General features: G+C 37.4%; 1 protein-coding gene across 2 annotated transcripts; it reads right to left on the bottom strand.

The window, feature by feature from the left end:
• Positions 1 to 925: 925 nt before the first annotated feature.
• LOC135682220 (splicing factor 3B subunit 1) lies at positions 926 to 27,575 on the bottom strand. 2 transcript variants are annotated; one of them, XM_065197007.2, is made up of 33 exons: positions 27,427 to 27,575; positions 26,561 to 26,637; positions 26,165 to 26,214; positions 24,964 to 25,009; positions 24,426 to 24,524; positions 22,689 to 22,803; positions 20,247 to 20,332; positions 19,454 to 19,517; positions 18,366 to 18,448; positions 17,414 to 17,660; positions 16,486 to 16,809; positions 15,650 to 15,774; positions 15,170 to 15,271; positions 14,150 to 14,245; positions 13,353 to 13,454; positions 12,882 to 12,983; positions 12,395 to 12,472; positions 11,656 to 11,742; positions 10,726 to 10,808; positions 9,970 to 10,157; positions 9,243 to 9,388; positions 8,690 to 8,836; positions 8,058 to 8,183; positions 7,134 to 7,259; positions 6,844 to 6,939; positions 6,281 to 6,463; positions 5,631 to 5,723; positions 5,273 to 5,358; positions 4,525 to 4,710; positions 3,014 to 3,286; positions 2,341 to 2,557; positions 1,817 to 1,891; positions 926 to 1,594 (listed from the first exon to the last, which is right to left on the bottom strand). In XM_065197007.2, the coding sequence occupies exons 1-33, from the start codon at positions 27,440 to 27,442 to the stop codon at positions 1,511 to 1,513; spliced, it is 4,008 nt and encodes a 1,335-aa protein (XP_065053079.2). In that variant the 5' UTR covers positions 27,443 to 27,575; the 3' UTR covers positions 926 to 1,510. The 2 variants fall into 2 exon arrangements, with proteins under 2 accessions (XP_065053079.2, XP_065053080.2); XM_065197008.2 differs by lacking the exons at positions 22,689 to 22,803; positions 24,426 to 24,524; positions 24,964 to 25,009; ... (1 more) ...; positions 26,561 to 26,637; positions 27,427 to 27,575 and adding an exon at positions 21,246 to 22,586.
• Between the last annotated feature and the right edge of the window lie 254 nt (positions 27,576 to 27,829).

Below are 27,829 nucleotides of genomic sequence, written 5' to 3'. Positions count from 1 at the left end.
ATACTAAAGTACTTCTCATCCGACATTCGTCAGAGTATAAACGTCGGATAATTTCCAGAGGTAAGCAGAAAATTACATTTGGAAAATTCATCGAAAAGTACTTTAGTATGACATGTTTCCGCTTTTCCGCGCTATTTTTAAATTCTGCGGTGTGGAAGGCTTACCGTGGTATATGTTAGTTTGAACAAATGTTGAGAGAAACAAAGAAAAGAACACGCTATAAAAGAAGAGAAGAGAAAGACGAAGATAGAGATGAAAATTGTACAGGTACTGGAAAAGTACAATGTGAAGAAGGCACATGACAAGGCCTTCGTCAAAAAGCGAAATTTCATAAATGATGATTGATGAGAAATATAATTTCATGACGACGCGGTGATGACGAGGAATATGATGATGATGATGATGAGATTTTTTTGTGATCATACGGGTGTTTACTTTTTCTGGAATGAAATTTTGGAGCAGGTTTTATATTCTCGCTATTTTTCTCAATATATGCGTGCCTTTCATCATGCCAAAGATTCAATTAACCATTGCAAACCACGTGAAAAATATCTAAGCAACATGAGCTCATATAAAAAATTTAGCTTTCGTATGTTTGTCGCAAAGACAAAGGGGTTGCTAGAGCTACCTAAAAAGATTAAAATTTGATCTTTTACAAAAAATCAATGAAAAATATTTGTATATCAAGTTTACGTAGCTTTTGCTGAGATGCAAGGCAACAACAATTTTAGAATTTGAAACTATTGTACTTTATCGAGGTCGACATGATTGGCGGCAGTGGCATTATATTCAAAGACAATTCTCCTGGGAATGGCGAGAATGCAGCTCGTTTTTTCCTTTGGAATTTTCCATAAGTCAGGAATAAAGGCACTTTTCAAACAGTAAATATTGAGGCCCAGGTTGACGAGAGAAAGAAACCAAAGAATAGACAAGAATTAGCTGAATGTCTACACTACAATCTAGTACAACATAGCAGTTCTACCATACCGTCTCTAAATGGTCTGCATCATACCTTACAAATATCTTGATTCGAAAGAGCAACTTTCGATAAAAAAATTATTCTTTCGGCTATAGTTTTGAATAGAAAAAGCCAATTGTGCATCTTGGCAGCAATCATCTGATGGACTCCTTAACTTTGGAGGAGGGGAAGTGTCTATACAAGAGAAAAATCGTCTTTACAATTCCCAAAAAGTTAGAACATCCATTGTTTTTTGGCACTTTAAGTCTCAAATTGGGAGCATTTAGATAACATAAGAAGATCATTAAATTAGTTTAAGCCTACATAACTTTATGCAAGCATGTATGGCGCAGTGTCCCATAGGTAGCAATAATCAACCTTAAAAAATTGGCACGTTTGACTGCTGACATCAATCTTAGTTCAATCAATGGATTTAGCATTGTTCCGTTTGTAGCGGACGGGAATTACGAAACACCATTAAAGATCTCTCCTCTGTATTTTTTACATATACCAATAACGGCCAGTGTTATTGTCCACGTGACGCAAAACGTTCTATAAAAAGTAATGCAGTTCATCTCTGACGTAATGATTGGTCTCGTCATTCGGCACTGATGGATATGACGCCACAAGGGAATCCTAGAAAAGAACATATTAAATCTCATGATATTAACAGAATCTGCGAGGGAATTAGCAATTAATTTCGGGAAATGGTGGTAATATGACATGAAATAAAATAACATGATTTATGACATATGACGGAAGGTTGCCTGAAGCAGAAACGACATGGCATGACATATGACATATGAAATTCCTTATCAATCTGTAATAACAAAATAAGTAAAATCTGGAAAAGCTCACCTGAGCAGAAATATAAAGTGAGTTGTATATCCTCCAATAGACATCTCGGACTTTCCTAGCCGGGTGGAAAAGGCCCTGTAGACAAAAAACACAAAATGGCAGCATTAGAAATAACAAGCGGGAAACAGAATTGATCAAACAACAAATTGATTTCTGTTCTAATTGTTCGGCCTAAATAATGATCGCTGGATGAGCAGGATCTTGCGATTGGTCTTGCCTGTAGCGTTTAAATTATTCATCAAATAGTGACATTGAAAGCTGGAGAATACCCAAGCTGTCTCTCTCATAAATAGTCACTTAGTCACAAAATAACATTACCCCTATATGCCCACATCAATGAAGAACCGTTTAATCTGTAATGCTAACGAACAAACAAAGAAAGCGGTAATAAGAAATTCATTGGAAAATTTTAAGCACTAGGAAAATAAAACACCTATATACGGATACACGAAGGTACCAACAATAGCAAAAATAGCATCCCCAGGGGAATGAAATTGATTGGGAAATGTATAATTAAAGCCTACCTGGAGTGCATATTGTAAAACTTTCACGGAACCGCAGCCAACTCTAAGTCCTTCTACTGCCTCAGTGAATGCATTGACAACATGTGGAGAGGTTTCGAATATATTAGGCCACACGCTGTTCAGCAAATGAGCTAATGCATCTTCACAGCCAAACCCAACGACACCAATGGCCATGTGCTTGATTGCAGCGCATGCTGTCTGTCTGTGAACTAAATCTCTGTACAAGAAAGAGAAGGCGATTAGGAAAAGTCAGCAAAATAAGTAAAAATTTTCAAGATATCGAGAACCATGTATGATAGTTGTCTAGCCTCAAGGATCTGCCGTGAGACTCTGTTAGGTTCTGTTAGAAATCTCACGGATCTAGCAACATTCAGCCAGTTTTTAATCAAATTATAATCATTTGCTAATTTTTCTCCTTTCAGAAACACAAGTTAGTTAAACTGGGTAGAGTTTTCTTTTGAGATAGGGGAGCTCGTTAACAATTAGGGTATCGTGCAAGTAAAATACTTATTTTCAAAACTTAAAATCTCTTTAATTAAGGCAATATGAGTAGCCTAATGTGAAAAGTTTTCAGGGAGGCATTTAGCTGTCAAGTCGATACCAGATAAGTAAACAGGTCTCTTGAAAGTAGTTTGTTAAAAATATTTCATAAGAATTAAAACCCCCAACTCACCGGTCCATTAGGGCGTCTTCCAGCAACGGCGTCACAGCATAAATGTAGTCTTTGCCCATCTCACCGATGTATTCGAAAAGGAAAGACATGGATTTCAAGACACCATTTTGTACATTAAGCTCGGGGACTCTGTACTCGTTTATCAAGGCTGGTAAGACGGTGAACGGAGAGCAAGTCTCTGCGACGATAGCAATGGCTACGGTTGTACAAACGCGGAGCTGTCGTTCCTGCACCTTCAAGTTGTTGAGCAGAGTGGCAAGGACATCTTGGGGACTATGGATTGAAAATGTATTCAGGAAATAAGAAACAGTAGTAGTAGCAAATACAGATGCGTTATTAAGGATCCTGTACAGTGATAGCACCGGGGGTGAATGGGGGCATTGGTGGGGGCAGGGTTTGGGACAGGAATTGAGGCTGGAATTGGGGCTGGAATTGGGGCAGGAACTTGAACAGGGATGGGCGCAAGGAAGGAGTCAGGGATAGGGATGACGATGGAAGCAAAAGTGGGGGCGAATATGGGGCCAGGGATGGGGGCAGAGATGGAAGCAGGGATGAAGACAAAGATGGGGCAAGGATGGGGGGCAAGGATGGGGGTGACGATTAGGGGTAACGACCCCCTCTTGACTGGATATCTTATTTTTGCATCAGCATAGGTCATATTTTTATCAGCTATTGGAAAATGGCGTTTTTAAGGGTGAAGCACTAAAAATACAGAGATTTGTAATTTTTCAGCTTGAATATTGTGGTGATCCGCATGTTGTTGGTTAGAGTGTAGACGTATCATTGAAAAAGCTCAGCGGTTGCTTGCAAAAAGGATTTGCATTGGTTGACAGGCCTTTTTGTAATCTTAAAACAATATTGAAATAGCTGTGAAAACTGGATTTGTCGTCCAAAACAGTAAAGCATGGTTAATTAAACTAGAATAATATACTAGATAACAATATATAAGACATGAGTAAATATTGACGATAACAGTAATTGGTTTTTACTAGAATATTCATAACAAATGGTCCTAAAGAATCTGTGGTTATCTCTCACCCTATAAATGCAGTCTGTACCTGATAAAGGCCTTACTTCATTTCTGAATCGTTCAATATGTACGCTGCGTGTGGTTTTCATCCATAAAAATGATAATATAGTCAGCAAATAAATTGAGTACCGGAATGAAATAAATTAGCTAAAAGTCGTGTTTTCAACTAAGAAACTAATACATTTTATCATGGAACTGAACTATATTATCGTTTTTCTGAATCGTTCAGTCACATTCTGGGGTGTGCCTGACAAGAGCTTTTCAATCCTGACCTATTTCAAGACATCCAGTTTCTCAAATAGTTCTTGTCATATTTCTGTTAAAAAGTAACAAATTAGCCAGTTTTTGAGGAGAAATAGACACCATTTTTGGATCATAGGCCTAAAATGACATCGACACGAACCACAGACCCAGTGCTTTCCAAATTCGGTACAACCCTACACAACGAGGATGAACTACACAAGACAGTAAGTGAAATTACCCAATAGCCTTTGCAATGTATCCAAATGTGTTTACTGTAGCACGTCGAATGGCTTTCTTGTGAGCTTTCAAGAGCTCAAGCAGCTCGAAGCAGATTCTCATCCATTCTCTTGCACTGACGTGTTCAGCACCCCGATCTGCAATGCGGCCGACGAGATCAATGCAGTTCTCCTGCACCTTTTCGTGTCTGGATGAATAAAAGAATGTTAAATGTACGAAGTCAACTAAAAATAGTTTATTAGAATAGCTAAAATTCAAAGATGTGACGACAACGGAAAAATCACGCATTTTACCGAAGTACCCCTGATACAATGTCAAAAGTTCCAAGGTGGCATTACCTTTCCTTAAATTAGGGTTACCCGTTACGACTTTGGTTTGAGCTTTGAATACACTTTTTATCCTATCAGCCTTTTTTACGCCGGTCCCTTTAATGCTAGCCCTTAATACGCCGACTTTTATCAGCTTTAGCTTTATAATGCAGCACTAGAAGGACCAAGATTTGGCAGTCAGGCGGCATTATTTTTGCAAGTAACAACAAATTTATCAAACACTTTTTAAAGGACCGGCGTAAAAAGGACAGGCATCAAATAAGGACCGGCGTCAAATAAGGACCGGCGGCAAGTAAGGACCGGCGTAAAAAGAACCGGCGGCAAAAAGGTCCCGGGTAAAAAGGGTCAGTAAGGCATCACATTTTTTATAACTGCAAGCAATGGGAGAAATGTTCGCTATATGTTTCACTGAATACTAACCTGTTTTTCAAAATAGGCGTCAGTCTGGGAAGAAGATCCTTGATTGGAGGGGTCATCTTGTTCATTCCAATGACATTTACGATTGCCTGGAAAAAAGTGACTGAGATGAAGAAACGAAGAAATGAGAATGAGAAACGAAATGTTAGAAACTTTAAGAAAACTTTTGCCGTCGTAAAGAAATAACGGTTGCGTGGAAATCGTGGGTCGTGAACAAGTGGAAGCAGCCGTTTTTAAATACTTTTAAGAATTCTTTTAAGCAAAGGGGGAAATTAACACTATAAGCGTGCAATTAAATCAAACTTTGTCTCTTTCAAGAGAATTCAGCCTAAATATATGCAATTGAAATAGCTATACCAACCTTCAAAGCTCCAAGGATACTGCCAAGAACTTCTGGGTACTCTTCACCGAGGTACTCGTATAATACCACTCCAAGATGCCCCATTAACTTTTCCTACAGGAAACAAAATAAGTAAAGATTTATGGTACGGCAAACGATACAAAAATTTGTCTTGGTATTCTAAAACCAGCAAATCTTAGGCTACCGGTTTAAAAAGTGCTAACCCGAGCTAAGCTTCACATTGGGTTGAGATTCACGTGATGATGTTTATCTTGCTTTCGTTTACATTATTTATTCTCGGTTCGAAATTTCAAACCGGGTCGAGAAAGCGAATTGAACTCGCCTCGGACTGAGGTTTTCCACATGCAAACCATTGCACCAAAAGCAGGAATTCTTTAGAGATGGGCAAATCATATAGGATCTGTCTCAATGTAGGATCTCTTAACAGCAAAGGCCTAAAGAGCTCTCTGCAAACAAATCTCTGAAAGTAGACGGCAGGGCTTCGCATGTCAAAGCAGAAGAAAACATAGGCCAACTCTATTTCTTTTAATCCTAATCTGATATTCAACTCTAGACCCAACCCAAGATAAACCAAATAAAAATTTCAAATTGCAGTCAAACGATAAGCTGCAGAGTAGAAAACATTTCTTTTGGCCCAGTTCACTGCTTACCTCTCCACACGTTTTCATGACGGGGGAAATTCTGGCAATCAAATCTGCAGCCTGTTGACGAACTTTCGCTGATTTGTTGTTCAAACGCCATAGGATCGTACCACAGATCTGTGGCAGATACGGTTTAGTACGTTTCCCAAACGCATTTACTACTGTCCCGAAGCCATTTAACATGACGATATCCTGATGAAAGAAAACAGAATGGGTATTACGACAAAACACACTTCTCGAATCTCGCTACAAAATCTCCTAAGACATTAGATTTTTAAAACTCTTGTGACAAAAAGACGAAAGGAAGCAGAAGGATATCTATTAGTCTGTGGGGGTAGGGAGGGGGGCGCTTTCTGGTAGTTACCTAACTAAATTGTTAGTTTACCGGTAAAATCATCAGAAGGTTGAGACAATATCATTGGTATGTCTCTAGGTCAGGTTGGATCAATTTATTGGTGTATTTGGCAAACCTTTCATCGCACAAAATGACGTCATAAGTGTCTTAATTGTATATTAGTTTGCGAGGAACTACAATCAGAACTGAAAATATCTGGTATCATAATGTTGCATACCTCGTTTGTCTGTTCCTGGAAAGCGTAAAGTATTCCATCAATAAGCTGTTCTTCAAGACGCGAATCGATGTCTGCTGCTCCCAAATTCGCCATGATCTGAAAAAGAGAACGCATTTAATTACGATTTTTGAAAGATTTTGAGTGCCCATTTTGAGAAGTCACCTCCGGGAAATTTTCATGCAAGGCAAATAAAATTTGCTGAAGTCGCAAAAATCTATTCTTGTGAACACCATAGAAAATAAAGTTAGGTTTAAAGTAGAAGCAGAAAACTAAAATAAGATAAACTTTACCTTCTCTATCGTTTCCAAAACCATTTTCCTGTACTGTTCGCTTTCGTCCTTTAAGTCATCCACAACACGCCCGATGATGTCGGCGCTTCCTACCTTGTTGGCAACTTCCACAGTTGTATCAACGAGCTGATGAACAAAACAAAAAGCAATTACTCAACTAAAGAAATTATAGCTCTGAAGTAGTTTAAAAGAACACATATACTGCAACTTAGCTGCAATTTTTAAATCCGACGAATAAAAGATTCATAGCTGAGTATCAAAGGTTTTATCATATCCAAGGTCGTCAAAAACTTCGTGAAGACCTTGAATATATAAGATGTCAACATTATACAAGAGGTGTCACGGCTTCAAAACAATTTTGGATACAAAATTTTTCCAAACTTTTAAATACTAATCTTTTTTATAGCTTAAAAAACAAAATCAATTGACAGATGTGCATCAAAAGTATAAACGGCTATAAAATTGAATCGCATTAAGTTGAACCTTCAAAGCAGGTAAGGTAATGTTCCGACTTTGCGAATGTCTGACTTGAGCGAGTTTTTTAGTTGAATAAGGTCAGAAAAACTAATGGGAAATGACAATCAGTCCAATTTAATGTAAGTTCGCGTTATCTGGGGTACGACATACGGAATTCAACTGTACCTGACTTTCTAGACGTTTTCGTAATACCTTTGTCACACAAATCCTATTCGTTTTGAAGAAATTGAGTTTTTTCGATCAAAATATTTTAGGCCAACTTTAAGGTTGGTTTTGAAAAATTTTCAATTTTTTTCAATTTTAAAAAAGATACAGGCTGAATACGTTTTTCTTATATAACTGACTGCTGGTTGCAAAAACAGAAATTTTCTCATAAAAAGTTCATTGAGTTAGAAGGCTTCCTAAGGTTTCTAGTTTAATACTGCTCAAAGATTCCCTATCTCATACCTGTTTGTAATTTCGCCTATCCAAAGCCATACGATGGGTCCAGAACTGCTTGAAAAACTCTGGCAAGATTTCTTCTTTGATATACTGGGGTTCAACACCATCTGTCGCACAACACTGTTTTACCACCTAAGAAAACGAAACAAAAGACTGGTAAATAAGCGTCCACAAAGAAATACTCGAAAATAAATTAAAAACAACAAATTTATCATGTATCAAACAAGCGAATTTAACATGTACAAACCCCCGCCCCCCCCGCCCCCACCCAGTCAATTTCGACACTGCATTGCTATATCCTTTCCAATTTCACTACTACGAGTATAGGCACAGTAAATGCATACTCTATAGATTTTTCCCAATCGGTTACCAGCCCAAAAGCTCATGCCAAAAACACTGCATTCCAAATACAAACTTCATTGAAAATTTCTTCCTAAACTGCAGATTATTTCCCCTATCATTTTCTGTGATTTTGAACCTATTATTAATCTGGAACATTAGAACCTTTTATTTTCATTGGTCACTGAATTGTTTGGAATCATGTGGAGATGAAGCATTACATCAATAGCTTTATGAACACTATAAGTAAATTTACAAACTCAGTTTTATCACAATATGAAAATGCTACGATGACCCACCTTTAACACAATCTTTTTCATCTCTTCGTCAGGACTCTGAAATTCTCGAATCAAAATGAGCATGACTTCCCGCGTGTAATGGTAAGCGTACTCTGCGTCCATGAGTGGGATCAAATAGCCAATGGCTTTCAGAAATGCAGCCAAACCCTTTTAAAATACAAGAATTGAGCAGTTAGAGAAAAGAAAATCGAAATATGTCACAATAAAAGGATGTTAATGATTTTCAAGATGACAACAACAAAAATATGACTTTCGGAAAATATTTGTTTCGGCATGAAGTTATTGGGAATGTTAGTTCCTGTTGGTGGATAAATGCAAATTCTTGCAAAATTTTCAAATTCACACACGTAAAAAATCATACAGGGCAAGCGAACGTTGCCCTCGCCTCCAAGAAAAGTCTGCATTTGAACCTGCAAGATGCCCCTCCCCCAAAAGAAAATGAAGTACTATCATTTGCAATATGCCCCCCTTCTACAAGAAAGAGCGTATAATTTTTTCAGCTTGTTCCTTTGAAAATATAGAAACATGGGTATAAACAAAAGTGGCCAATCACCTTTCCTCTGTGCTGCCTTATACCCTTCCAGAGGGGCTTGAGCACACTGTCGAATGACTCGATGCCATACGGAGTTGCAGCTTCAGCCAGAGCAGCAATAGCAAGAGCTGTGATTGTTCGCACCTTTTGCTGCTCGTCAATCAAACCTAAAAAACCGGAAATATTTAGAGTCAGTTTCCAGAAAAGAGTACATTCTTTTTTCAACAAATAAAAAAAGCGTTGCTAAAAAAACAAAAGCAGAGTATGCGGCAAATAAAACCCTTTTTTTGCTTTAACTTCTAAATATTGCCTGCAAGTTAACATCGCGTATATGTTTGTTTCAAAAGACATCTTTCTCATATTTTTCGTATTCACAGTGTGTATGTCCTGCAGCCTAGTTAGAATTTTTAATGATATGTTATAGTGATCCCCAAAAGAAAATCAATCATGAGATCATTTGTTGCTACCTAGCTTAAGGAGGTGTTTCAGCGCATCGAGAAGCAATGTTTATCAAGCAGTGTCCTGGTCCTTCCTCTAGAAGTGATCTTGCCTCGTGATTCCTACGCCTGAAATTACAGAGAGCCGGTGACTCTCCTCACTCTGGGTAAAAGTTGGGCCATGCAAGGGACTCCAACCACGGACCCTTTAATCTGTTGTCCGCGACTTTCACATTATAACCTCAACATTTCAAAAAACCTCAAAAATATTTGATATCAACGTTGAGATATGGAGTTTCCCTCTATCTTACCGTGCTCAATAATTTCAACAAGATTTTTAAGATGCGGAAGAATAGCACATCCCATGAGAATAGCAATCTGCTGCACAATTTTGATGCCAGTGTGCCTTGCCTGCCAGGACTTCTTGCTCTTACAGACAGCCTTTAAGAACGGCAATAAGGATGGTATTCCCAGTGCTGATGCAACGACAGCAAATGCTCTGAGTAAGAAATAGCACTGTCACAGTTAATAGGAAATTATGGGTTTTTGCAAATAAGATAAAATTTAATACAACATTTACACCATGTAAAATTGGGTGAAAATAGAACGGGGCAGGGTTGAATTATACGATTTGATGAAAGATTCGATGGTTTGCAATGTCGAATTATACGTGTGCGTCTTGCAATGTACCGTTGAAGCAGGGACAGACCTCAATTAGCATTCGAAAACAAAAAATCAAGCTTGTACAAGCCTTAGTCTGGCATTAGGAAACTTTCTCTCTAATCAACTGGGTAAATACAAAAAGGAAAGGCAACGGTAGCTAAATTGCTCAACGGACTCAGCAAGATGAATGGGAGTAGACAAGGAACACAACAACACACCGAGAATTAAAGAGCAACAACAAACACAATAAATAAAATATAACTGATATTTCGCCACAGTATGCAAGGCCTCCTCAGAGCTACTAGATGGAGCATTGATACGAGATACCAGCGCCAAAAAGCAATATTAAAAAAGGGTTGATATTCTAGTGTAATTAGTAAATGAAACAGAAAAGCATTTGTTACCTTGCAGTGGTATTACGGACGTATTCATCAATATTGTCAATGTCAGGTCTCATAGTGGAAATCATAGTTGCCAAGCCAGCAGCCTGAAAGTAGACAATGCAAACAGATTTAGCAACTTGCAATGGGGGTTCAACAATCTTTGTCAAAAATGGTAGAAACACCACAATATTCACGTTCAGAAGTTGACAAGCCCAGGAAGGCAGTCAAACTACCTCTCTAAATTATCTGTAGCGCCTTTCGATAAATTTTTCATCCACCTCATTCCCCCCTCCCTCACCCCCCCCCCCCCCTCACCCCCCTCCCTTACCCCCCTTTCCCGGACAACAATGATTTATATTCATAAGAAGTATTTATGCATCCAATCATAACTAGATTGTCACTAAAAATATTGGAATATTGACATTAATCAGCGTTGTTATGGAGGGGGAGAGGGGTAAGAACATTGGGGAGATTTCGTGTTGGTGTTTAAACAGTCTTGCCAATGATTACAGCTTGTAAACCTGAGTTACAAAACGAGAGAGAATGAACTCGGAGGAGGGGGGAGAGGAGATGACGGTGATAAAGGAAAAAACAGAAGACTGGAAAGAGGGAGGATGCAGAAAAATGAATAAGCCGGAGTCAAGGAGAGAAATGGCGACATGTTTCGTAGCAGGATTCAATTGAATTGGTTTCAAAGAGACTGGTAACAACCTGAGCCATATTGAATAAAGAAGTACCTCATAGCAGTTTAATATCAGATACGCGGCGATTTCGTTACAAATATAAGAACAAATATAGGACTAATAAGAGCCTGATATTATGCAATCTGGGTTTATAGGATGTAGAATTAATAGGATTCAGGTCTTACTGTTTACTGGAAAAGTAGGCTCTTTATGTGGGATTTGACCACGATACGCAATGTTGACATTGGAAATAAACCAAAATACAAACCTTTGCTAAATTGGAGATGATTTCACGTCCCTCTACGCGAGCGTAGTAATCTTCGTCAATAAGCAACGGTTCAATGACGACAAGAATCTAAAGCAAAAATTAGAGAAAATATTAGTCTTGCACGCGATGTCGGTTTCATAGAGAAAGTGCCTTTTAGAAAAGGACCAGAGACAAACATGAAGTTTGTTTCCACGCTATATGGAGAGTTTAAAATGATATAAGATCATTAGTTAAGATTTGCGTATCATGGATATTGTCTTACTGAGAAGCGCAAGTTCAAAATCGTGTTCACTGCATTGTTAGCCATTAAGGTTAAGGGAATACGCGGTACTTTGCAAAGTACACATATCAATTATAACAGTTTTTAAATTTGTTGACCTTTACAAAGTACATAAACATTTGCTTGTTATTTTCATTTGTTGCCACCTAGCATCCGAAGGTAGTTTTTAGGACACTGAGAAGCAATGCTTATGGAGTAGTGTTCTTGTCCTTTCTCTCGATGTTAACAAACCTCGTGATTCCTGGGCATGGCATTAAAGAGAGCTTGCGACCCTTCCCCAACCCTTTCCCGACCCTTACCCTAATCTAAATGAAAGTTTGGTGATGCTAGGGACTCGATCCACTGAACAACTGAACCATCATCTCTTACTGGTAATACTAAAATGAAAATCTCGAGCACGCTATAAATGAAAAATTTGTTTCCAAAGCGAATGTAATGTTTGAAAGAAAAAAAACTCACCTTGTGGACATACGGACGCACAAGATCATCAAGTTTGTATAAAATTCTGTCGATAACTTTGACCAATAAATGACGTTCCTGATAAAGAAAAATATCACAAATTTCAGTAATCAGGGCAGGCAGAATGAAAGCATTGAACTTTGTGGGTCAACACGAAACATTTCTAAGATCATAAAAATAAGATCTCTATTGTTATACAAACAAACATAAAAATTTTATTAGGTGTTTAAAATCTAGCATTCTAATACGAGCTGAATTGAAAGAATAATTCTGATTTAAGAGATTGTTTTAAATGCTGCTATTAGTAAACTTCAAAATTGATTTGAAAATGTATAAAATAATATATTCTTTCGGTATGCCATATTTTGCAGGAAAATGAAATCTTTCAGAAAAGATGCTCAGAGGAAACGAAAAAAATTCGCTACAACATATTGAAATTGTTTCAATTTTTTATTAAGATGCAAAGAACCATCAATTTAAATCTCACCTGATCCTCAAGAGTCGGTGACATGAGCAAAGGTAGAATTTGATTGAAGAGTGGACCAGCTCCAAATTCCCTTGCTTTGTCAGTGATTTGCCTCAAAGCGGCCTGTGAGCAGAGAGTATTATACAGACAGTTAATAGATATGTCATCTGACTGTTAAGTGCCTGCCTTTGGTGACAGGGCGATTTGAATAAAATGTACGTAAAGAAAGGAGTTGGATTTTCGTGCGATTCGAACAATATCAAATTGATCCTAAGAAACTAACGATAAATATTAGGAAAATAGCAGAGTGACAAAACTTTCGGATGTAGGAGAAAAATGATACTAAACGGATAAGTTGGTTCGGATAAAAACATTTAGTGCTAAATGGTACAAGGGTAGAAATTCATAATCGTTTAAACATTAATAAACATTTAGGGTATGATTTACTAACAATAACAGAATTAAATTATGTGCAGGAACGTTGCGTATTACCTTTCTCATTGGTGGCGTGCCATTTTTTATCTTCAGCAATAACTTCATGATCTTTCGTTCGCGCTGCTCCTCCGCAGAAAGGGTGGTTTCGTCTACATCAACCTAAACAAATCAACATGAACTGCCTTATTAGGCCAAAAAAGTTCGATGCAAAAAAATTTTCCATGATAACGTCAACCCTTATTTGAATTCCCCTTTGCGGAAGAGACGTGGAGTCTAGAATAAACGAGGTGGGTGGAAATGTTTTTAAAACCTAATGAACTTGTGATCTGGAATAAATAGGGTGGCTCAAAAATCTCCCAAAAAGAATGACGGGGTGAAGGCTAGCTGTCCTTTCAGACTGCAAATTGAAGAATTAAAATAGAAAAAACATAAATAAAACGTTTTACTCTTTCTTTGTGTAATTGATGCCCTTCTTCAAGCAATACAGAGCTTCGTTGAATAGGCCTTGCACTTTCTCAATACACGTGGCCCGAAAATTATTAACATAGAACTAGCGCAAGGATGTCAAGGGTGAGAATAAATATATCTTATATTTGAGAAATTAATAAACGGGGGGGGGGGGAGAGAGGCGGGTGTCGTTCTTCTCGACTGGAAAGTACTCTGCAACCCCCCTCACATTTCGAAAGTCCAGGATTGGGAAAATTAAGGAGGTAACAGGTATTAAGGAAGCTCGATTATAAATATTGTTGATAAAGGTACAGATTCTGTGTAGGGTACCTGAATTACATTTTCGAGCTCGATACAAGCGGTTTTAAGATACTCTACGATTATAGAAGGTTTTCATAAACACATACCAATAATTTGTCGAAATACTGGTAGTCATCTGGTTTCAAGCTGGGGAGATTACCCGCTGGCTGGTCCTCAACAAACTTGGCACTTTTATCATCAGTCTAGAGTTAATGAGAGAAAAAAGGTCAAAATAGAAAGTTTTCTACAAAGTGGTTCAAGCAAAATGTATTTATAAAAGGTTATTAGGCAAAGGTAACAAATGTAACTAAAACGAAATACACAAGTAGTAGCAGCAATTGGCAAAAATCGCTTAAACGGAAAAGTAAAAAGGAAAAATAGGCCAGACATCATGTGAACAGTTTGGAAAAAGAATTTATGGAAATAATATTTTGCACAAGTACGACAAGGTTTGAGAAGATAAGGACGGAAGAAAGTTTATAAAAAATATGATCATTATCCATGAAAAGATGAGCTTCAATAAACGGGAAAACGAAATGGCCAAAAATGCTTAACAATTTTGGGATAGAAAGATTTTCTCAAGAGCAAACGCTGGACTTTGGCAGCAAGAGTGAAGCTGGGATGAATTTGTAAAGGTCTAGACATAGCAACAATCTAAAACTGTTGATAATCAAAATATAAAAGGTCAAGTGAAACATATTGTATATAATTGCGTTCATTTCTTTAACGCTGGCAAACCATAAAATTATTGCCTTTAAACTGCTGCATCTGAAGGTACTGGTATAAAAAATCAATCACGCTATCGTGTAACCTAATACTTAATTAAATTATGACTCTACTATACCAGTAAAAAAGAATTGGTAAATCAAAATTTTAGGGGGAAACCAAACTAGCAAAAGTTTTCTCATAAGTGAACGTTCCCCTTTCTCGCTGTTCACGAGCATGCGCAGTAATTATTAAGCTTGTTTGGTATGCTCTTTGACACAAACGACGGGGGTGATACATTCGACGAGTCTTCATTTGTTATGTTCCCTAATAAGACCAGTGACTAAAAGGATCAGTAAAAAATGACAACGAATATAACCCTGTCTATCAATTAAAACAGTAGCTTAAAGAAATTTACTGACCTGGATACGAAATCCCGAGCTTCCTGCAAGCGGTGTTGGTGTTGCAGTGAGCTTTCTGGCTGGCGTTCTGATTGGTTGATAAGAAGCCGGGGGTTGCAAAACCTAAAGCAAGGAAGGAACACGGATTAGCAAGAAGGTTGCAGGGAATTTTTCCTTCGGTCAAAGACTTGGTCAGACTGTAGACTTAATGGTGGTTGTACACATAATTTATATTATTTTCAAATAATGATGGCTAGTACAAAAGTCAATATGAATCAAACAAGAGGGCAGGAAGGGTGGTTGTGATCTTCAAAATGATAGATATTGCAACAGATATCTGTATTATATGAAAATGATTGACTGAAAAGATGAGAAGACGGGGAATTTATGATTGACAATGTAAGGCAAGTTAGAGGTAGGCAGTAAGAGCTGCTTTCAAAGTTGAGTTAAAAACAAAGTGCAATGGTCATGGTTCACAACGGAAATAATTACGAAGCCTACTTTGTATCCATCGAAAGGAAACATGGTGTCCAACTCTTCATCAGTCAAAGGCCTATTCCGCTCGTCTATTTCTTTCTCCCAACGGAAGGCCTCGATTTGCTCGGGTGTCATCGAAATTAGATGGCCTAAAAATTAGAAACAGGTTTTAAGATATGATGTATAACACTGGATCCGTAAAAAGCTGGACTAGGCAAAACTGTGTCTGCAGCAGTGTAAATAAGCTCTTAGATCAGAAGGACCAAAATTTAAGTTTGCGGCCCTCGAAATGGTACGTTATAAGAAAATATGGTCGGATGCAGAGAGAATACTTGATGACAGCTCATTGTGTTTTTGCCATATAATATCTTATAATAAACAATGCAACGAAAAATATAAATGTCTTATACAATATCTTCCATACAAAACATAATGGGATAATTAGGAAAACTAGCAGTAAGCATGAGCTTAGAAAGACACAGAGATAAAATCTAAGCATCATTACTTCAAGCAAAAATCTCGCTCTCTCTCTCTCTCCTCTCCAAGTACTTTGTCCTCGCAGGGCATTGACTATCATGGGCCTCCACAACTCCCTTACTCAAGACGATTTAAGGATTATTTTACTGGACACACATTCATGAACCCAGACTCTTGACAAAACCAACACATGGCCTTCCTCTACATCTCTTTCCGTTAATATGGGGTGCAAATAAAAATCTCGCACGAATTTCCGCTACAGACATTCTACGCAACCCTTATACCCTGATACTTAATGAGACAGACTTAGGTGGGTGTCCGTTGATGCGAGGTGTTCGCTAATGGGAGGCATATATTTGTGGGGGTTTCTGAAATAAAGTTACCTGGTGAGGGTGTATGCATATGCATCGCCTGGGTTCCAATTGGGGTTGGTCCACCAAGCATTGGGGTGACTCCACCAGGGGTCATACCACCAGGGGTGAGACCAGGTGTTGTAATGACACTTGGAGTGCTGCCTCCTGGCGTAGCTGCTTGTGGTGTTTCATCCCAACGAGACCTCCGCTTGCCCCCTCTTGGGGTCGGTGTCATACCGGGCGTTTCCGCGCCGAGACGGTCGGTTCTTGGCGTTTCTGCCCAGCCTGGTGTTCTCCCTGGCGTTTCTGTGCCATCAACCTTCGGGGTTTCATCCCATTTGTTGCGTCTTGTACCTGAAAAAAGTTAGGAAAATTTATACTCTAGCAAGGGTTACAGGCAACACCAAGAGTCAAAAAAGTGAAACCATGCTGTTTAGGGAGAGCTGTGCACGATTTGGGTGTATAGAACATGTCGCTTAACTCCGAATTTGGCGTTTAATGCGATCATCAGGTAACTGGGTATAATGCGAATTAGGCATCATACTTAGTTGTGGATCGAATTAGGCAAATCAGAAACGCGGGTAGATGACTGTTAAGGTTGCCCGATCAGTGCCGCTTGCTTTTAGAAAATTTCACCAATATTGTTACAGTGTGAAAGCGAACGCTTTTTGTCTGAACAACAACAATGTTTCAATTTTCTACTTCAAAGACATTGCTATTTATATCAATTATGGCACAAAAACTTAGAAATTTTAGCTTTGATAGAAACTTCAACATAAGGTCTACGACAAAGAACACCGTGAGTTTCATTTCAGACTAATCCAGCGCGGTGAAAATTTACATTTTCATGAAAAGACTAGGCAATGTCATAACTGAGATGTCATAATTTTAACTGAGATGTCTATTTTTACCACACTCGTGCTGTTGTTCCATTACATATAAACCGAAAATAACTCACTTGTGCCATGTCCAGGAGTTCCAATACCAATATTCGTGGGTGTGGCTGCACCCTGTGGTACATAATTTGGAGTGGCTTCCCAGATTCTGGAACTAGGTGTCACACCTCCCCTTCCAGGGGTATCTGATTCCCCCCTTGCTGTTCCTGGAGTTTCACCAGCTCTGCCGGGTGTTTCTGCTCCTCTACCGGGGGTATCTGATGCCTTTGTTCTGCCGGGAGTCTCATCCCATTTCCCAGCGGATGGAGTCTGTTCAAAGGGAAAAGAGATCAATAACCGTTTTGTAAAATTGCGTTCCAAAACTGGTTACCTCCAGGAATTCTTTTTAATTCTGTTTAATTTTGCACATTAAAGAAATTGTCTTTTTGGCGTGTTAAGTTGTCAAAGAAAGTGTGTTAAGGAAGTTAAATCTCAGCTGAAAAGATCTTTAGATATATAAATAAAAATTCCGACCCAAAATAAGTTAGCCCGCGTGTTACTCCATTTTGCTTTCTTTATACTCACACTGAAGCTGATCAAAACAAAATAGCCCCTAATTGAACTGTTTTGAATTGGTTATTACTGGCTTCACATTGATGGCTGGCAGGGTTAAGTAGCCCAAAATCTTGGTTTTTTCTTAAACACATCACGATTTTATCTTTAAGGACAGATATTGCCTTAAAGCCAGCATTCTAAAAATTTATCATGTATTCAATACTGGTTTGCCATCTTCAATGATACAAGATACGCATGAAGTCAAAATGAACATGCATTAGCGTGCATTTAATTTTAGTCAATCCCGTTATGACTTGGCTTACCGCACAATTCAGTTGTTAAAGGACAGCAATAGGGGGGTTTAGGTAGCCAATGCGAGTTCGCTGAAAATGGCTGGGATAGATAAAGAAAAGGACGAGCAAGGAGAACAACTAGACAGCTGAATATTGGATTCTAGAGTTCAAAATCTTAATTACTAACATCTGCTTGTTCCGGCCTTTTCTTTGCTGGTAACTCGTCTCCAGTTTGATCCCATCTCCGACGTCGTTTGCCTGGAGCCTTTGCTGAAATGAGAATCAATATTTTGCAGCTTTCAGGTCTGCTTAGAAAAACCAAATCAAAGGCTGAGTGTGTGTAAGGGAGGGAGCAAAGGATTCTCTACACAGGAGCAAAAATAATGAAACCAAATTGCAGAAGCACATCTCGCCAAAAGTTTAGGTCTGGAGACAGGAGACAGGGACCCAAGAGGAACAGGGGAGAAGATATTATAAAAAAACTTGCATTTAATTGCAAAATATTACTGCAGGAAATAACATAGTCTGTAGTTTCTTAACAACGCAGTTCAGAGTGTCGGGCGGCGAACAAGAATGGATATAATTCAACGTAAAAGCAATTTGTTTTGTATATTCAAAGTAATTGGAAGTTACGACAATTCTGAGCTATACAGCATCTCAACTTGATTATCATCACAGGTATTCTTGCAAACATCTAGAAGTGTTGCCAACAGTTTGAAGTTTGGTTTGATTGGTTTTTAACTATTTAATTTAACAAAAGTGGTTTAAATTTCGATCCCCAAGTTGCTTATCATGCAGTCACCATTACTCATTTGTCAAACCTGTACAATACGTTTGCTCAGAAAGTGTATTTAGAGCAGTATTTAGTGATTTAGATGTTTTACAAAGTTTTAATTCACTTTTGAATCTAGCGCCGAAGGCAATACTTAGCCCCCACGCCAGACTTGGCTGAAGGGAGTAGGACGGGGGTTCTATATGAAATTCAATTCTTTTGCTTACTACTGTCTAGTAAGGTGGAATGGAAACCTTGCGTTTGATTTCTCGGCTTGGTGACCCATGTGCGTAAATTTGTTACTGATATGGAGTTGGGAGACAAATAAATGGAAATGGTTGGTATTTTTAATAAAAAGTATTTATTATCGGAAAAAAGCGTGATAAAAAATATCGTGAAAGCCCATTCCTGAACATAAGAATGTTACTCTGAAACCAACTGAAAGGCGTTTCCACAGAAGTGGATTTAAATCAAAATCTCAAGAACAAATGCTTTCATCTAACCTGTCACCACTGTCTGTAGTTCACCGGCCTTCGCTTTCTCTTGAATTTGTTTCACAACAGCCGTCTAGAAAGAGAAGAGACTTCAAAAATACAAATGACCATACCACACATAACACCTACTTAAATCAGGCAATGAACTAAGCCATTTGTACCAAAAATGGTAGTAAGGAAAAGCGGACAAATTGCATACTTATACAAAACTGTTCGACTGACACTATTCAGAATATAAAGAACGCATTTTTCATCACGTTACTTTCGGTCCGCATCAGCAAGTCCAAAGCAACGACCAAACTAAAAATACATTATTCTTTAACTGATAAATTCTATTATCTTATCACATGAGGCAGTGGAGTCAATTCACAGGGATCTCGACGAAAACTAGATTGACCATTTGGAACTTCAAGTTATATGGCGAAGCTTTCAGATTTTTCAAAAGAGTACTGCAAAAGATCATAAAAAGATGCTAGCGTAAAAATGTTAGATCAGCATTCAAGGGCAAATGGAGTAATTTGTATACCTTTTATTTTAGATTATTTCCATATCAATATATGATAAGCTATTTTCATTTCACAGCAATATGAAATGTGTACCTCTCGAGCTGGCTCGATTGCTGGACAGTTTCTGAGGTTGGGTCCATCATAAAGGGACTCAACGTTGTCAATTTTTAGCACTGTTTGTAAGACATAGGTCAACGGCTTTGAAAAATTAAGCACGTCCATATACACTTATGGAGATCAAATAAACCCTTTAGCAGCTCTGCTTTGCCTATTAATGTAGAAACTCAGCGAGTTACCTTTTCCCTCTCAAGACGTATTCCTTGCATAACATCGACGAAGGTTGCCAGCTTGCTAGCTTGCTTCGGATCCGGTGTTTTGCCGCCTACAACGAGAGTTTACGCCAAGTTAAATACAAAGACTGCTTGTTTCTCTTTCTCGTCTGGAACAGCACCAGCCATGGCATTTGCTCATGCAAGAAACATGGCTACCATCATAGCTTTCACTGAACCAGGTCTATGCAGCGCTGCTAGTGCAATGGTGTTCCACATTGCCTTTTGTGAATTGGTTCAAACATGCTGTAACCAACATTGCAACTTTCGTGGACAAAAGTCCTAGTTTCATGTAAGGCTAAAGGGATCTGTTGTTTTACGGTAGTACGAAAGTTTTATGGAAATTGTAATTAGGTTCACTCAACTAGGATCGTTTGCCAGAAACTGCAGAAGTTGGTTACAGATGAATTATAGTATAATCAACTGAAATCATAAATGTATCAAATTAAAAGTATACGGTTGAAACAAAGAATGTTCTGAGGGCAATAGAACTGAGTTATTTCAATGAATCAATACAATGATGCGCTGGCTTGAATTTTTGAAGACGAATGAGGCAGCAAATCAAACTGCAACACAACAAGTCGACCATGTAGCTTCTCGATTACTTTTCACGAATATTTCAGCCTTGCAATTGACTTTTACAAAGATTATGCTTGCATTGAATCAAAACGTGCAAGCAACAAAGAGCAAAGGAGTAACCAAGTCGTCGAGACTGTTGTGTCACTTAGTAATGTGTTGTTATGACCCACTTTTATCAGCACCCAATAACACGCGGAGCATAAATGTCTTACATTTTCAAATTCAAACTGCAAAGCATTGTCAGATATGGTTATACCCAGCTATACGTATCTCAGAACATTCTTGTTTTCTACGTAAATAAATACAACAAAGGTAACAGATTAGGATAAGGAATTCTTTTAATTAAGAATACACATCCGCCTTTTTATCTATCATTTGACACGTAACTATTTAACCAATATGACTACTTCATCTTGTTCCAATTGCATCAACACAGGGCGTCCAAACAGCTGATCGTCCTGTCAGTAAAACAAGCCTTATGATCAGTAACTTACACAAGCCTGGACAGGGTCCAGACAACACCATTCACATCCGCTCAATCCTAAGCCAGTGGGGGATCCAGACGCCTTAATAGGGTAACTTATTCTCTGTCTTCATAAACCGTGATTAATGAAAATATGAATTCTGGCAAGCAAATTCTGTGCTTGGCTTTTCAGCTCTAGCTTCAAATGATACTTATACTATCATACAATTGTCAAACATGGCTTTGTATAAGAAAATATTTTAAAAAAATCTTGAATTTTTTCATTTGACTCTCTTCAGAGTATAGGACGTGAAGCCAACATTCTAAGCTAGAATATATGTATACCCAGTTGTGGATTGAAACAGACCTGTGCTAGGTTTTATTGTTTTCCCTCACATGTGCTTAATTTTGTGCACCCTTTTGGTAACCCTTCCTTTTTTATTTGTTTTTCACAAAGCCGGTCATATCTTAGGCTTATCTAAATTCACTAAAAGGAAGTAGCTTTGTCTTGAGAGTAATTTTGCTAATAATATTTTGGGGAGATTCTGTGGAGGCTTTGTTTTTAGGGGAAGACAGACAGTGCCAGGGTTGTAGAAACCACTTCTTTCCATTTTGCATTGATACTTACCAAGACGACCAAGAATTCCATATTGGAAGCAAAAAGACGATGATTAATAATCACTTCACATGTGCAAAGGCTTAACGAATGTGAGAAAGAAATTCAATAAATCCTGCCTATAAACTTTATATCAAATTGTATATTTTCAAGTATATCTAATCAACTGGTACTCATGCCGAAAATAATAATTCCTCAATTTGAACCTTTGGTGCATACTAGAAAATATTTCTCATATAAAAGAGGGGCCCTTATTTCCATCAGGAAGTGAAGTCAGATACAATACTGGACTTCATGACTAGGCCTTATCTTTAACCTGTTGATTCTCATGCAAAAATTGTCTTGCAGGGGATATTTTAAAGAATCATAACTTTAAGTTGGGTGGTTTAATAGTTGACATAGGGTCAAAAAGAGGCTTCTACCAGATACCTGAAAACAAAAGAGAGTTGAGATCAGATTCTACATTCAAGTTCAGGTTTTACAACAAAATGTGGAGCAGTGTTGTGGATTCAACTGAGAATGCTAGGAAGAAGTGTGGAGAAAGGACATTCAAATTGACAAGCAGTCATTCTGTGTACCACTTATACAGAAAAAGATGACAAGAAAATCAAATCCTGACCAAAATAAAAAATACAAGCATTTGTTTGCTATTGTTCATTTACTTCAGTAGACAATGGCCTTTGATTTGCTTTTCTAGCCATCTCTTTACAACATGAAAAGAAGAATGATGTTACTGAACGGAAAGCCCTACCTCCTTCAAAAGGATCTATTCTTGCAGGTGAAATGATCATCTGTCTTCTCCTTGCTCTGTATTCATCTTCCCTGTCTGCAATAGTTGGCCTTTTGTATGCAGCCATTGGATCAATCTACGAATAGGAAACATGCTGTGTTTTAAAAAGCTATCCATTGCACTACTTGTGAATTGATCACAAGACACACACTTATCAAGATTGTTATGAACTAAACTGATCACAAAGAAACATTTATCAGGCCTGGCCGTTTGTATTTTTATAGGTGAGCTGTGAATTGCTCCCCTCGTTGGCTGAGGCAAGCTAAATCAGTAACACATAGAATGTACTTTAAAGAAAATCGACAGATGACTTAATAAGCCCCTTTAGTATCTGTTGATTGCCTTGATGTAATAGCCTCAGTCAAGAGTATGCTGTTTTACTTCTTTCAATTTCTATTTGCTTTAACCATGACTTAGGCACCCCCTTTACTTGAAGTATTTAAAAGGACAGACTCTTTCAGTTTTATGTAAAGCTGGCACAACACAAAAACAACAATTCTCTTGCAAAACAATTTTTTTGTTGCACAGAATTTGAAAATGGCTTTGAAAAACAAATTTTGAAACAAACTTAAGTTATACGTCTAGCACTCTTCGGAGAATAAAACGTCAGAACATAGATGGAAAGCTAAATACCCAGTTTTGGATCGAAATAAGCCAATCAGAAAACACGAGCACATGACTGTTGAGGTTGTCCAATCAGTGCCGCTTTCCTATTGAAAATGTTACCAACGGAGTCCTAAGGTGAAAACGAACTCCTTCTGTTTACACAAAAGCAGTTGGTCATGTTTATATAGTAGATAGATTCACAAACAGCTAGAAGGAATGATGATCAGGCTTTGCCAATAATGCGAAACATGTTGCCGTTATAGTTTTTCGCCCAATCTGGGTTTTTCAGTAAATGCTGCTGGATAGTGGAATTCCATGTTTTGGTTGTCGCTTTTGATCTGCAAGACAGAGTACCTTGTTCTTTTTGAGGGATAGTTTTGTTTCTATTGCTGGAAGGGACCTGCTGTCTTATTATATCCCAAATCTACAATTCCTACCAATTTCTTCGACTTTCCTTCCAAAAATATTCCTGTTTTCTTAAGATTGAAAGGTTCTAATCGATACAAACATACCTTTCAGTTAACTATCCTTTTCCAAATAGATCAAAGTTTATGCCTAACATAACAAAAACCGCCCAACAAGCAAAAAGTTAATTGCAAAAAATGCAATGACGGGAGAAATCGCTCTTACAAAAATAAACCAATTAACCCTTGTACGTTTTCAGGGTTCTCTGAATAGGAAAAGGGCAAATGAATGGAAACTTTAGGGGAACAATTCTCCCTTCATGTTCTGTTTAGGAGAACAATTCATAGCTCGCCTCAGGTTGCGAGGGGAGCCTGGAGGCGTGCGCGAGCTATTGCCCGCCTCAAACTGCCAGGCCTGATTCATGATCCTCGAAATGGATCATAAATAAACACATTGGACATGGAAAAATCTGGTAAAACTTTGCTTTCCCACTTGCTCACTAGCAACATTGAATCTAGATAACATTCTTTTTATTATTATCAAATGCAAATGATTTGCCAAATATATCCTTCAAAAATGCATCCATAATTGATTTAAAGCTCATTAAGCTAAGTAAGTGCTTTTTCTAAGCTTATAGAGAGCATTATGTCTGGAAATTTAATCACATCAATATCTTCAAAAACTTACATCTTCACTCTCCTTTTGAATATCTTTATAAATGTTAGTTGGGGCAGTAAAGGAGGGCAATTTTCCACCGCCAAGGGTTGCTGCCTGATCACCATCATCCTAGAAAAAGAAGCAGTTTATTTTTTGCATTTTAGGTTGAAAAAACTAACAGACAATATCAATTGAAAAAATGAGATCATTAAGTGGTCACAAAAAGTTTCTTAGCCAAAAATAATAGAATATTGTGTTTATGACTTTGCAATTAGAATTACACTGAAACTTATCGAAACTTATCAAAACTGTAGATTCCTTAGCAAAAATTATGCATTTTCTGTAGGATAGGCAACTTTTTACAAATTATCTTTTTATGCATCTCTTTGTTCTCATGCTACATAAAAATATATAAATTCATCTTCCAAAACAGAAAAATAAATAGTATAAAAATAAAAATCAATATATATATTAATATCTTATAAATATTAAAAATAATATACCTAACATAAAATATACAAGATATACAATACAAATAAAGAAACAAACAAAGAGAGGGACGACTAACCTCATCTTGTTCATTTGGTGCAATTGATGTCACATACCCAGCATAGCTAATGAAAAAGAAAACTTGTGGCAATCATACTTTTCAAACATGTCGATACAAGTTACAGATATTTGATTGTAGATACACAACATATTATTCATATAAAAATAATAGAACCAAATCCAAACTGCATGATTCTAAACCTTAAAACCAAAAACACTAAGAGCATGTTTGGCCCTGCCTATATGGATGGCATCAAGTACTTTATGACAGACCAATAAACAGCAACTCTACTTAATTCTAAACCTAGATTACAACAGAACAATAAAAAACAGTAGAAATCTAAAAGGAACCTACCTAACACAATGCCTTATCTTAAATATGTACAAATGGAAGACTATATTCACATTGCACAATCTTTTTAGCCCCTTTCTTCGTTCAGACTGCAGAAATTTTGACAAGCAGAAAAGGATGGAAGTGGAAAAATGCTTCCCTAAGCACTATAACAGGGATTTAACTACTAATTCCTGGGCAGAAGTCACAAAAATAATGCAGTCACAAGGTTTGCTTCCTAAACTTCTTATAATTTTGCTTCCTAAACTTCAAGGTTTGCTTCCTAAACTGGTAATTAAGAGGGACTATAAAATGGAAATGAAATGGATAAATGGCAATCCTTGAGTTCGAATTTTTTTCAAATATAAACATAAAAGAAATTACTCCAAAGCTTAAGAAGAACAAAAACTTTGAATAAAGATTCATTTTGATTTGCAAAACTGATTGAATGAGATGTTTCTTTAGGGTCATTTTGCAGTTCTCTAGCTTGTTTTATTATATAGATGGATTCCCAATCTCCTCTTTTCTCAATGCCTTAATTGATTATTGTGAGTGCTAAACAAATACATTTTTATATTATTTTATCCTGATGATAGATGAGGAGGGGTAACTTTAAAAATAGAACTGTTTGGCTGAAGGAGCAGAACATCAAAGTGATTTCCATAACATGTGGCCCACCCATGCTTTGACATAAGTTGTCAACAGGAAGTTTGAAACCTAATCACGTTTTTACAAAGCCAGCTAAAACAAGCTGTTAATTTTAACACAGCCTGAAGTTTGTTAAAAATGGGGTGAAAATGAACAACACAATCCAATTTTTTTTAAAAGTTCACACAATCAAGCATTTACAAGAAAGTAAAGTAAAGTAAAGTAATGAGAGGAAACTTACGCATTCTCATCTCCATACAGGTCAGACTCAGCTGCTTTGCCAAAAGCAACCTGAAATATAAAGATGAAAGTTTAACACTGACAGATGGATGTTTATGTGGCAAACAAGCACAGGAAAAAACCAATGTACAAAATCTGTAATGTAAAGCATCATGTATATATAACAAATTTTGTGAAAAAACTTGATCTATATGTTGTGTATGGGTCAAAAGCATCAATGATAAGAAAAAACAAAGAAATTTATCACAAGAGACCTGCACAACATTTAATGTTTACATACAGTGCACCAAAATATGCACCATAAATATGAAATTGGAAAAAATTAGGTGTCACATGCACATATTTTACTTTGAACTTTAAATTATTCAACTGCTACCAAAATTTGATAAGTACAAACCCCAGAAGACTCTTTTTGCCCTCCATTTTGATTTTGTCTTTCTGCTTGTAGCTTTTTTATGTGGCTCTCGATCATTTCTGTGGAAAAATTGACAAAGTGATTTTAAACTTATGTGCATACATATGTATAAAAACAACAAAAAACTACCAATAGGTAACCTTTTCTGTGCAAATATTCAGTTCCATTTTATTCTCCTATAACAAGGATGTTATTATTCATTTGCTTCGCTAAAGTATAAGACCAGATCAAGGTGACTTCTGTTTTGAAAGCACCCAAAAAAGTGAAACCAGATGACCTTATATCCTTTCGAACAATTTTTTGCCAGTACAGAACTTGAAAATGGCTTCGAAATTTAAGCAAACATATTACAACATACTACTGAAAGTTTTTCGTCTGTAGGCCCATCCAAAACGGGGGGCTGGAGCCCTCCCAATAATTGTCAAACTGTAGTATACTTCCTTTATCACAGTGTACTAGATGAGAAGGAATACAATAGCAAGCGACAGACGAAAGCGTAAACCATTCGGCTTGTGGTGGTACTTAGTGACGACACTGAGATCTTAAATAAATTTTCGGGTCTTTTTCGGTTCAAAGAAATATGGTGGAACATCTTATGCAGGGATCTTATGCAGTTTTTCTATGCTCCAAAAATTTAAAACATCAGTGATATTTGTTGAAATCTAAAAAATTTGCATGCAACAAATATCCACAAAATTCTCTCGAAGCGGGCTTGTTTCAGAATGGGCCTAAGTGCTATGAAGATGCGTCACATGGACCAGCTGGAAAAGTTTGCAAGAGCGGAATCGAGCTAAAAAGAAGTTGCAAAGTTTTCTTGATAAATAAAGTATACATTTGGAATCACTTACCTTCAGTGGTAGCCATGGTTGGCTTTTTATTATCGTCAGTTTATAATATATTTCTCCTTTAGGCCTGACTAAAATATCCACTTACGGTGCCTGGACGAATAACTCTTCCCATAGGCCTTTGTAAAATTTAGTTACCAATCCCCTAACAAAGAAATAGGAGGACGGAGGACAGCAACAGAACTATGACGCTAGGACCTAGAAAAAAGAGCTTTTTAAAAAGAATATAAACAATATTATAATTTTACCCAAACTGTATGCTACTTTTCCCCAGTAGTTTAGCTTTTTTTCAATTTTGATATGTTATAAGTGACAAATTGCCAAGGCTACAATGATTCACTAGAATTTGTCTTTGTTACTTTTAATGATCGTCTACCTTGTTTTACCTTACGCAACATAATAGTAT

Source organism: Rhopilema esculentum, chromosome 16, assembly GCF_057945365.1.
Source record: "Rhopilema esculentum isolate cy_ngs chromosome 16, ASM5794536v1, whole genome shotgun sequence".
Classification (NCBI taxonomy): Eukaryota; Metazoa; Cnidaria; class Scyphozoa; order Rhizostomeae; family Rhizostomatidae; genus Rhopilema; species Rhopilema esculentum.
The sequence above is the reverse complement of the archived record's forward strand: the minus strand, read 5'-3'. Positions and strand labels throughout refer to the sequence as shown.

Excerpts from the sequence above, each read along its gene's own strand:
- LOC135682220 (XM_065197007.2), bottom strand. Across the intron at positions 6,464-6,843 it reads TCCAGGAACAGACAAACGAG|GATATCGTCATGTTAAATGG; the intron begins GTATGCAACATT and ends TTCTTTCATCAG. Across the intron at positions 3,287-4,524 it reads TACATTGCAAAGGCTATTGG|TCCCCAAGATGTCCTTGCCA; the intron begins GTAATTTCACTT and ends TTCAATCCATAG.